At 56.9% G+C, this 12,289-nt stretch overlaps 1 protein-coding gene across 1 annotated transcript in view; it reads right to left on the reverse strand.

Moving 5' to 3' along the window:
• The window catches only part of DOCK4 (dedicator of cytokinesis 4), a 130,722-nt gene that overhangs the window by 8,342 nt on the left and 110,091 nt on the right, over positions 1-12,289 (reverse strand). Inside the window, 16 exon segments of the mRNA XM_061562849.1 lie at positions 1,057-1,100; positions 1,102-1,140; positions 1,580-1,699; positions 2,628-2,711; positions 2,916-3,134; positions 3,536-3,622; positions 4,001-4,167; positions 5,733-5,874; positions 6,425-6,529; positions 8,209-8,295; positions 8,994-9,142; positions 10,102-10,195; positions 10,608-10,668; positions 11,074-11,169; positions 11,603-11,629; positions 11,833-11,918. Of these exon segments, the coding sequence (XP_061418833.1) occupies positions 1,057-1,100; positions 1,102-1,140; positions 1,580-1,699; positions 2,628-2,711; positions 2,916-3,134; positions 3,536-3,622; positions 4,001-4,167; positions 5,733-5,874; positions 6,425-6,529; positions 8,209-8,295; positions 8,994-9,142; positions 10,102-10,195; positions 10,608-10,668; positions 11,074-11,169; positions 11,603-11,629; positions 11,833-11,918 (1,607 nt within the window).

Here is a 12,289-nt window from a genome sequence, read left to right on the forward strand (position 1 = left end):
TGTGCGGTGTGAAAACATTACCACTAGGGAGACAAAGCCGGTCGGGCGTGGTGCTGGCCACCCATCCCCTCGTGTGCTGTTCCGGCCTTCATAGGTGCTTCGCTAACAGCACTTACCCTAACAGTCTGTTAAGGCTATACAGGGGATCTTTGTCTTTGCACTTGGTGTTTTGAGTTCGTACGGTTGAAAACATCTTGTCCACAATACCGATGGGAAATGCTTCAAAAGATGACACGTGCTCATTTCTGGATGTATTGACCACACGCGTTCTACGATTGACGACTTTAAGGTGTGGGCTTGCCAAGTGATGTTTTTGGCCATATTTGATAGAGGCCTCCCGCGGTCGCACGACAAGACGGTGTGTCCTGTCACGTGATACTCGTGACTCCCTGTGATTTGTCATCGCCGCGTTTAAATTAACTCTTTGCATTGCCCATGAAGTGTGAAGCGGGATGGGATGGGCGACCACCAATGTGCAAAATTCCAGCGCAATAAAAGTTCAGTAGGCCAGTCAAGGACAGTGCAGCGAAAAACCCATCGTTGCTCCACACCCCCTCCCCCCCCTTCACTAACCGACACTGACCAGCGTGATGAAGTATGGTCAAACATCCCTCACGGCCCCCCGCAAGGCGAGATGGCGAGGTCCTCATCCGGCACTGGATTGACAAAACGCTCTGCGGGTGTACTACTGGGTAGGAACCTAAGAACCCCTCCTCTCTCCTGACCGCCAACGATGATGAAGACTGCGCAGGACGAACGGAACGCTTTACAACGGCCGCCCGCCCACGTGATCGTTGCGATGTCCTTCACAGCACGACGAATTTTTCCTTGTGGGCGAGCGACACCGTTGCCTGCTGAGGGACGTCGGTGCAAAATAGCAGACAGGGCACAAGGTGACCGGGAGAGGGAAGAGATGCCGGGAACGGAAAGTCCCTAAGACGGACAAAGAGCACACATGGCTCAAGACAAGCAGCAGGAAGAGAGAAGGAGGAGGACCGGGCAGGAAGGGGGGGGAAGGCCGAGATGTCAGGAAATGAGAGGGACACGAGGAGATACCTTTGCCTGCTAAGGAACTTGAGCATGTCGGTACTGATGGGGACAGTTGACGCCCGTAGCTCCGCGACCCATCCACACCGTCTCCTGCGGCCGCGCAACAGCACACACGCTTTCAGATGCACTTCTGTGGCCGTCTGGAACGCTGTTCCTTCCAACATTAGGAAGACACTGGGAGCTATGGCACATTTAAATCTAGATTGAAAACTAATTTCTTTAGAACTGCTCTTTGTGTGTAGTTTGTTGTCCTTCCCCCGCACCACCGATTAGCACGGTTGGCTACGTCCGGTGCGAAAGAAGTTCAATAGAGTGAATTTCCCATCCAGTAAAAAAAAAACCCACCGATAATAGGATTAACTTGGTGCTTTCGGGTGAGACGCTCCTCTTATTCGTTGTACAACACACGCGGACAATACGTAGAATCATCCTCGGCTATCAGGGGGCTCCTGCAGATCGAGTCCGCGACACACGGACAATGTGCGTAGCGGACAAGGGGGCCGCAGACAAGGGCGCGTTATCGCCGCACCTGCTCGGCCAGGCTGGCGCGCATCTTGCAGAACTGCTCCACCAGCCGCTTGTGCAGTGGCTGCATGTCGGGCGACGCCACGCGCTCGTGCACCTCCAGCCCCGTGTACAGGATGTGCACCTGCTCTCACACACACACGCACGTGCACGCAGGGGAGGGCTGTTCTGTTATTCCCCTTTCTTTCCCACGAGGCACATGCGACCCGCGACAGCGTGGGGCCCTCACGGCGCAGGTTTACACTGGCGAGTCGCAACCAAACGGTGATACGTTTGCTGGCCTCGCAATGTTGTTGAATCTGGCTCAGGCAGGGACGGCCGTTCTGTTATTCCCCTTTTTTTCCGCTGGGAACATGCGAGCTGCGACAGCGTGGGGGGGGGGGGCCCTCACGGCCCAGGTGGTTCTCGGGCCGGCTGTTTACACTCCCCAGGCCACGTGTACGCTGGCCTCACGAGACTTTTGAATCTGGCTCGGGGCCAAAGCAGGGCCAATGACTCATTGATTGCGTGTGACGTCATCAGCTCGGCTCGGTTTTTGCAGTGGATAAAACAACTGAGCCGGAAAAAGGTGTTTACCGTCCACCGGAGGTGGGAAACTATGTTGTTACAAGAGACAAAGGTGACTTTCGGGTTCCTTTGGAGGGTCACATATCGACCAATACCAAAGTGACGGTGACGTCCCCACGTTTGCTTGTGCCAGGCCAGGTGCATTTTGAGGCCACGTAAAAGTGGCGAAGGCTCGCAGACAAGAGGTCACGGGATAGACCCAGGTGCCATGGGTTGACTGAGTTGACTGACAGATGCACCAGCTGTGCCTCCTACTGTGCAAACTTTCTGCATTTTAGCCGCTCGGTGCTCCGCTCGTTGTTGCGAGCGTCGCTCCTCTGCCCTCCGTTGTTTTTGAAGGGTGACTGCCTCCAACAGAGTGATCATGTGTGGCTAGATCGCTTCTGAAAATGAGCTATATAGCTCAGTGGGCCTTACCTGGTAAAAGCAAAGTAATTTTTAATAGTTTTATGTCAGTATGTTGAACTTCTTCAGCGGCACCGCACCTGTTCCATCATCAGCTCCTTCAGCCGCAGGACTTTTTGCCAGTCGTCCAGGTGGCTCTCCAAGTAATCCTTCATGAAGAAGGCCTAAGGGGATCAAGGTTTACAGTGCATGTCACACATCCACCACACAACCACTACCGCTATCAGCAAACAACCATGCCATAGCATGCAACCACCACCACCAAACCACCACCACCAGCACGCAACCACAGCCACAAGGCCACGAGAGACGAGTTTTCCCATCGAGGGTCCCGTCGAGGGTCACCCCGTCTCGTTTAGGCACCACACCTCCTGGTAGCGGGCGATGCCCCCGTTGACGGCGGCATCGATGACCCCGTTGAGGCACATGCTCAGCGGCTGCACGCTGGGAACGCCACCTCCTCCTCCGGCGCCACCGCCCGTCGCCCGCCCGTCCGCGCAGCCCTTGTATTGCGCGATGAGCGCCCGCAGCTCGCGAGCCTTCTGCTCCAGCGCCTGCACGGCGTTCTCCAGGGGGCTCAGCTCCACCTGGGCGACACCCGCCGGGGGTAGCGGGCAGCGAGGGTCACCGCGCGTCGGTTCGATTTTGTTGAACGCTCCCCCCCCCCACTCCCCCGCCCACTTCCCCGAGTTGGGGCCGAGGGCGTTCGCGCGCAAGTTCCGTCCGTCCGTTCGGTCCGCCGCTGTCTGTCCGTGAAAGTGAGATTCAAGTGTTCGTAGAAAAAAGATGATCCAAAAACGATTCGACTTTGGTGTACGGTCGTGTTTCTCGTAGGGACGCAGCCCATTGCAAAAGTGGCGAGATTGATCCCCGAAAGGATTGCCCAATATTATTTCGTTAGTGTCAACTCAGTCAATCGGATTAATTAGAAAACAGACACTGCAGACTTGCTTGGAAAAAGGAAAACATCGAAATATCGCAAACTTACCACTTCCCTGCTCTCCACTTCGAACCAGCGGGAGATGCCGGGCAGACAGTGCGTCAACTTTAGGGTGGTCCTCTCGATCCACAGACTCTGTTGGGCGTCAGAACGGTGACACGGTGTGAGATGGCTGTGTGGAATCGGGTGGGAGTGGGGGGGGGGCTAATCCCCCACGTAAGAGACAGCGAGCCGGCACCGCCGACATGCTGGGTCAGACCGCCCCGTGATGATTGTGTGCGGCGGCAGCTACAAGCGTGGCCGACTCAAAGACGCTTCCAAGGCATCTTCACCGAACACGCTCTCTCTCCAGGAGGGGGCTTCTCTCCGGAGCTCGCTCCTAGTTGGGTGGCCGTTCCACCAGCGGCGTTGCATCGTCGTCAGCGAAGCTCGGCCCCGGGGCTCTCCGAACCTACAAGCGGTTTGTTTTTTGTGCTCAAAACGGATGCTATGGGGGGGGGGGGGGGGCTTCACCTTGAACTCGTTATCGCGGTCGCGCGGCCCGCGCTGGAAGGGGCGGTCGTAGCGGAAGCGCTGCACCCAGTTGGTGCGGTAGAAGAAGCGGATGCCTTCGTGCACCGCGTCCGCGCTCAGCGGCGCCGAGTCCTCGGGCACCGGGCTCACGGCCGACATCTGGAGGTCTGCGCCGAGCGACGGAAACGGAGAGAAGGCCGAAGCTCCCAACCACGCGGCCTTACGCAGGCGAGCGCTCGATTAAGGCCGGCACGGCGCACGATGGGGGTGGGTGGAGGTGGCCGGCACCACCCCCGGTCGTCTTTGTCAAGCTAATGCCAATGTTTACACATCGCACCGGGTAGCTATTTGAGGCTCAGTCGACCTAGGGGAGGGCCCAGGACCAGTTCGGATAATCGTCGCTGGCGGTGAACGGGAATCGAACTCAGGTGGCTGGGGTTCGTAGCGCAGGGCGCTAACAGTGGCGAGCGACGCACACTCACGCGCGACGAGAAACACGGCAGGGGAGAGAACGCCGTGCCTCACCGCCGCGCGTCAAGAACGCCAAAGCCGTTCGGCGATGAATGCGTTAAGGCCCGCGACGCACGTGGAATATCGTCCGTGTTAGAATCGGTTGCGCGTGAATTATACACGTGACGTGCAAATGCTTTGCCGATTATATACTGATGTGACATTTGGGGATTATTTAAGTGAACAAAACTGTAAAAAGGAAGCGGGGGTGAAAACGTTTGGAATGGAGATGCTGTCAAGAAAAATAAAAAGCTTGGCTGCATCAAGGAGCTTAGTCGAGTGGATTTTGTTGAACCAGGTGAGTAATCGAGATACCAGGATGAGTCTCGTTTGCCAGAGTGGCCCTGGGGCAGAATGTATGTGTGTGTGCACGTTCATCTTCTTTCGCACCATACGTAGCCAATCGTGCTAATCGGAGGTCGGAGGTGTTGGGAAGGACAACAAACTAAGCACAAAAATAAGTTCTAAAAAAACGAGTTTTCAATCGAGAATCAGTAGGTGGCGATGCTTGCTTGCTGCTGCAGTGTTATCCCAATTTAGTCATTTGCGGTGTACATTTTTTTAAAATTTGGCAAATTTGAGACCTGACGCTGGCACACAACTCCTTGCGAACGACGTCGGGCCATCTTTAACCTGCACCGCGAAGCAGACGGGCAACGTAAGCAAGCCATTATCACCGAATACATCATCAGATTGCGGTTATTACGTCACGGTCATAAAGTGGGCGTGCCCCTGTGAGCGGTGGGCGGGGCCAGTATGCGAACAGCCAATCCGCTCGCTGTGGGAGGGGGATAGTTAGTTAGGTGGGCGTGGCAATTGAAAAGTGGGAGGGGCTGCCAAGAAGGGGGCTGACGGGGGGGGTTTGACAGGGCGGGGAGGAGACTGACAGAAGGGGGGAGGGGCTGGTGGGGGGGGAGGGGGGAGAGGCTGGCGGAGGGGGGGCTGGATGGGGGGGGGAGGGGCAGGCGGGGGGTTGGGGGGGCTGGAGGGGATGGAGGGGGGGGAGGGGCTGGTGGGGGGGGGCTGGTGGGGGGTGGGAAGCTGACAGGGAGTGAGGTAGAGGACTGATGGAGATGGGACAGGATGGGGGGGGCAGGATGGAGGTGGGACAGGGTGGGGGGGCTACCAGATCAGTACCACGTCCCCTGGTTGAGCCCCTGGGAGGCAATGCGTGGTGGTGTTTAAGCAACGTGGGGGGGGGGGGGGGGGGTACCACACTCACACTGCGTGTCCGCCTGCTGCAGGCCGGCGTCGGGCGTGCCGGCCGTGGTGAGGATGGCGGCGTGCGGGAACTCGCCCAGCATGCGCTGCTGGAACGTCTCGAGGCGCTCGTAATCGTGGCCCCGGCACACAAACTCCTTGTTCTGCGCGCAGTGAGACACACACGGGGTGGGGGGTAAAGTCACGCACACGAAGACACAAAGATCACCCGTATAGCCTTAACAGACTGTAGGGGCAAGTGCTGTTAGCGAGCACCTATGAAGGCCAGAACGGTACACGAGGGGGTGGGTGGCCAGCACCACGCCCGACCGACTCTGTCTCCCCAGTGACGATGTTTACACACCGCACCAAGTACTCATTTCAGGTTGAGTCGACCTAGGGGCGGCCCAGGACCGGTTCAGATAATCGTCACTGGGTGTTGGCCGTGAGCGAGAATCGAACCTGGTTTGCCAGGTTCATAGCGCAGCGTGCTAACCGCTACACTACCGCTCCCCACATGGAGACACGTGCACGGAGACACCCTGTGTGTGTGTGTCGGCGCGCAGCTGCCTGTGGTCACAATTCACCGGCAGTGGCACCCGATTTCTCATCGGATTGTGGAAACCAAAGCAGAGTTGAGCCCGGGCAGCGCTTGGGCGGTCGATCGCCGTGTACGCAACTGTGTGTCGGAGGCAGGAGCACCCCCACACTCACCCGCAGGAAGAACGGGAATTTGCGGCCGTAGAAGCCGATGCGGAAGAACTCCGGCTCCAGCCTCGGCTGCTCCATGATGTGGTCGTAAAACACCGCCTCGGTTTTCTGTGCCCACGGCAGAGGTCGCAAACGAGTTTTGATTCCTTACTCGTACCCGTACCCGGCTGCACCAGGGTCGCAAATGGGTACCCGTACCCGGCCGGGTACCGGTACCCGTTCCCTACCCGTACCCGTACCCTACCCGAAATGAGTGACAAACGGTTACTCACCAGTGACTCACGGCCTACCCATACCCGTACCCGGCCGCACCAGGGTCGCAAACGCCTACCCGACTACCCGTACCCGGCCGGGTACGGGTAGCCGGGTATCGGGTAGGGTACGGGTATCGGGTACCCGGTTGCGACCTCTGGCCCACAGCAAGGCGGTGATGATGGGGGGGAGGGGGGTTGGAGCGAAGTGACGAGAGGAGATAACGCAATGGAGATGTTTTTATAGTTGAAAGGTGAAATCCGACTGGGTGGCAAGATCGAGTGGGGTGGGGGCTTAAGGGGTGTGAAGTTCGTCTTCTGTAGATGTAGTTTCCTTGATTCTCTTGCCCCCATTATGTTTCAACCGCGCTACCAGCTTCGTGAGCTGCGGGAAATCTCCTCTCGGAACCGGACAGCTCGTAGGTGCATCACCAACGCCCCTGTCAGATAGCCGCAAGGAGATGATATCGCAGAACTAAACTTAAAAAAAAATTTTACCAGGTAAGGCCCACTGAGCTATGTAGCTCTTTTTTTAGAAGCGACCTGGCCACAAATGATAGCTCAACGAAGTGGCTTATCGCAGATATATTTATAGCAGCCAAAAACTTCTAAACGTGGAGGGAAAAACCGGAAAACCCAGAGAAAAATCCACGTGATCACGGGAAAAACACGCAAACTCCAAAATACAAGCGTCAAGGGTCAGGATCGAACTCACGACCTCCCGTATACCATGCGAGGTAGTTAACATCTCCTAGCCACCGTGGCTTCTAAAAGTTACGTCGACAGACATCGTTACCCACACGAAGGGCCACACAACCTTTCGTTAACCTTCAAGAATCGTCCGTCATAAGTCTGTCAAACTCAAAAACGCTCTCCTCCGACCGGGAATCAGTCAAATTAAATGAGACCACAAATGTAACCTCGCAGCGTTTCGCTGTTGTGGTGTGGACAGGGCAGAGGTCGCAAACGGGTTTTGATTCCTTACCCGTAACCGTACCCGGCCGCACCAGGATCGCAAACGGGTACCCGTACCCGGCCGTACCCGTACCCTACCCGGCCGTACCCGTACCCTACCCGTACCCGGCCGGGTACGGGTAGGGTACGGGTATTGGGTACCTGATTGCGACCTCTCGGATGAAGCCATGTTGCAGGCGCGGGTGGGTTGATTCTAGGAACTTGAATTGTGAGAAGAGACAAGACGTTGGGAAATGAGTGACAAACAGTTACTCACCAGTGACTCACGGTCTACCCGTACCCGTACCCGGCCGCACCAGGGTCGCAAACGAGTACCTGTACCCATACCCAGGTCGGGTACGGTTAGCCGGGTATCGGGTAGGGTACGGGTATCGGGTACCCGGTTGCGACCTCTGGGACAGGGCCGAAACGGACCGATTCACTTTGCTCGAGACACAGTTTAACCATGGGGCGGCCTGACACCCGGGTTCGATCCCAGGCTTCTCGGCGGTGGCGGTCCCAGCGCCCTGGGCCTCTGGGCCACCGGGGCCAAGTGGGAGAGATCGACGCTACGGCACTCACCCGGATTTTGCTGAGCTTGCGATACTCGTAGCGAACTTTGTATCGATCCGCGAGCTCCTCGCATAGCTGAATGCCGTTTTCCCAGCTCTGCCGAGAAAACCCAGGGAAGCGTAAACGCCAAGTCCTCGCTTAACGCGCGGTGTTTCACACAGCGGGTTTTAGCTATGACGCAGTTCCTTCCGTGAGGGAACCGCATGATACGAAACGTGCACCGTTGAAACGCGGTTTCTGAGTGGTTGACAACAAACGACTGACTTGAGATGCGCGGCTGAGCGGAATGATGCAGTACGTGGAATGATACAGTATGTGGAATGATGCAGTATGTGGAATGATACAGTACGTGGAATGATGCAGTACGTGGAATGATACAGTATGTGGAATGATACAGTTTGTGGAATGATACAGTATGTGGAATGATGCAGTATGTGGAATGATACAGTATGTGGAATGATACAGTACGTGGCAGCGTATCCTCATCTCAGTTATTTGTCCTGCCATGGGGATGACTGCAGGTTGATGTTATCATGCAAATGTGATTCAGTAACTCCGCAATTCCTCGCTTAACACGGTTTTTGCTGAATGCGGCACTTTTCAGGAATGCATCTAGCGCGTTTAAACGAGGAATTACTGTGTTTGTAAAAAAAAAACAATGGTTGGTCGACAATAACGGATGGCGGAGCGGCACCCAAAAGCCGAGAGAGTTTTCATCCACCGCGGAGATGGAGCGACAAAATCCGCCTCCGCTGCAGGAGCCAGGTGGATCTCGCGGCGCGAACGGTGCCGACCTTGCCACACTCGAAGAGGTGGATCATGTCGAGCAGCAGCTGCTCCTTCCGCTGCCACGAAGTCTGCACGGGGTAGTGCAGCAGGGAGCACAGCAGCTGCTCGTCCCAGCGCAGCAGCTCCGAGTAGAGGTTCAGAGTGAACGCCGCCTCTGTGGGGACACGAATCACCGTCACCACTACGTCACCACCACCACCATGTCACCACCACCACTACGTCACCACCACAACCATGTCACTGTTATCACGACGTCGCCACGTCACCGGCAGCACCACGTCATTGTCATCATCACCATCATCATGTCCACGTCACTTTCGCTGCTACTGAAATCACTCACCACGTCACCGTCATCATCCACATTACTATCACCATCATCTGATCATCATCACCACATCACCATCATCACTACATCACAATCAACCCCTGGACTATCACCATTATCATCATCGTCGTCAACATTGTTACGTTAGAGGAAATTTCCACTTGGAACTCTAGAATAGCTAACCGTGAATTGCCCTGTGTCAGAGACCAGCCTTTGACAATTACATAAAACAGAACTCTTTACGCACACTTTGAGATATATATATATTACATGAGGATTAGTTTGTTTTAAATATGTATAGCATCGTCCATGCAAATTGCATGTCATACTGAGTAGGAACCTCAGACAGCAGCTGGAAGGCTACCAGCCGAAGAGCCGGCGCCACCAATTGCTCTGCAGTTCTCTATATGTTAAGATGTTTTTTTCTTCCAGCCAATCAGTGAGTGTTGTTCGTACGTGTGGGAGGAAACCGGAGCACCCCGAGAAAACCCCACGGGTGGGAGGGAGCAACACACTATCCCATACAGAAGGGGACCGATCACATCGGCCCACAATCCACCGCCGCATTCTGCCGGCGAGCCAGGGTTATGGCTCCTCCGGTGCCCGCAGTGAACGGAGTTTCGCAACGTTCATCGTTCGCGCGGCGATCCGCCAACCCTCGGCCGCCTCCGCCGGCTCTGGATGTACGGGGCCGCGGCCCTAGCCACCGCCGGCTCGGCCCTCGGGGCGGCGCGTTTAGGACAGCCCAGCGCGGGAGGGTTCGTCGTCGGGCGTCGAGCGTTCGTCACCCGTGAAGTTGTTCGCCTTCCGGTGGAGCTCGAAGAGCTTGTGGATGTAGCGCACGTACATCTCCTCCTTGTTGATTTCGTTCTTGTAGAAGTTCTGCGCAAGCCCGGCGCCGACAACAGGCGAACCCGCGGGGGGGGGGGGGGGGGGGGGGGGGGGGGGGGGGGGGGGGGGCGTTCGTCAATCGCGTGTCGTGACCCACGTGCATTACAAATGATGATCACGTGGCATTGAGTTGCGATGTACTGCGAATGTAAATCGATCGAATGCGCGTGCACTACTTTAATGTAATTTCGCGTGACGGACGGACGTTTTTCAAGTTGCATCGTCGTGCACTGCGCATGTGCATCAAACATTGTATGCATCGTAATTATTGCATGCATCATCGTCATCAGCAGCAGCAGCTGATAATGATGATGATGATGTGGGGGTGCGTGGTGAGCGGGTGCGTGGTGAGTGCGTGCGAGCGAGCAGAACCGAGGTCCCCATGGAGGATGTGAACTCTCACCAGCAGACTCACGGTGCAGCCGATCTTCTTGTCTTCTGCCTCATTGTCCGTCATGCAGTCCCTGGAAAGCACGGGACGGAAAACCTCGATCAATCACCGCGCCGCTTACATCCAAACCTCCGACTCTCCCCTCCCGCCTTCCCCCCCTCTCTCTCTTTCTCTCGTCACGGCGATCGCTCACCATCGACCTGCGCACCTCGCTTATCACTCCCCTTCGTTTAACGCCATCAATCCTCCTCCTGCACGGGCGCCCTCTAAGTCCCGCTCGTGACACGTGGCAGCGCAAGGCCACCGCCGATGGCGATTCGTCAGCGCCCATTCCGGTTACGCGTCCAAGACGCCTGCGCCGTTTGTGTCCGCTTCCTTTGTTGTCCTTCCCCGTGCTTCCGATAAGCACGGTCGGCTACGGTCGGCTACGGTCGGTGTGAAAGAGACGTACATCCTCTGATCCGTCACACGAGCCTACCGGTAATCCAGTAGCCGCTCCATGAGCCGAGTCACCGACGTCACAAAAGACACCCCGCTCTCCCGCCACGCCTCCTGCTCCATCTTCTCCAGCAGGCTGCAAGTGCACACGCACCACACAAAGACAAAGGTCGCGCGCATAGCCTAATCAAACTGTTGGGGCAAGTGCTGCCACGGCACGCGAGGGGGTGGGTGGCCAGCACCAAAGCCAGGCCGCGTTCGTCTACCCCAGTGGCGATGTTCACGCATCGCACCAGGTACTCATTTGGGGCCGAGTCGACCAAGGGGAGGCGACGACCGGTTCAGATAATCGTCACCGGTGTCCGTGAGCGGGAATCGAACTCGGGTCACCGGATTCGTAGTGCGGCGCGATACAAGCGATAATACCGCTCCACACTCGTCTCTCACATACACACACAGGGGACAGGCACGCGCGCACACTCGCGCACGCCCACACACACGCACGGGCACCGTGTGCCCTACTGCCAAACCAGCTGAAAACGCCACGCACGAGGAAGCCTGCCCCTTACCTGGGGAACGGCCCAAACAGCAGGTTGCTGCATCCGGGCGGCATTGAGAGAGACAGAGAAGAGGGGCGGGGGCGGGCTATCAGCGCGCGCACACTCGAGTGAGAACACAACAGAGCGGCACCACACGGCGCACGCAGAGGGGATTCTACCGAGCCAGCAGGCGGCGGGGGCAGGGATACGGGGGGGGGGATAGGGTGGTGGAGGTGGGGGGAGGTGCGGTTGCCACTCACAGGAGGGAGAAGAGCTCCCGGTAATTCTCGTCGCCCTTCCCCTCGGCCACCAGGCTGTCGAGTTTGTCAATGAGCTCCGCCTCCACCTGCTCGCCGCACGGGTCAGTTCGTTCGTCAGTTAATTCATTCGCTCGCTCGTTCGTTCATTTACTCACTCTTTTGTTGGTTCGTTCATTAGTGGCTTGCAGCGCAGGGTAAAACTCGTCACACAAATTATTTTGGATCCCCCCCATCCCCCCCACCACCCACTGTGCTGTCGGCGCCGCGTCACGAGATGGAATATCATCGATTTTGGCCCACGGAAGCGGATATCGCAGAACTGCAGCTGAGATTCCGTCAAGCGACGCCTCGTCCCCAACAGGGGAGCGCTGCGCTTCCCCAACCGCCCTACCGCAGAAAGTCGCATTCGTCGCATGGCAGCGAAACGGATATTTGATTTCCGGGAGCTGGAATGTAG

This window comes from Lethenteron reissneri, chromosome 30 (assembly GCF_015708825.2).
Source record: "Lethenteron reissneri isolate LAM-NWPU_2019-01 chromosome 30, ASM1570882v1, whole genome shotgun sequence".
Lineage (NCBI taxonomy): Eukaryota > Metazoa > Chordata > Hyperoartia > Petromyzontiformes > Petromyzontidae > Lethenteron > Lethenteron reissneri.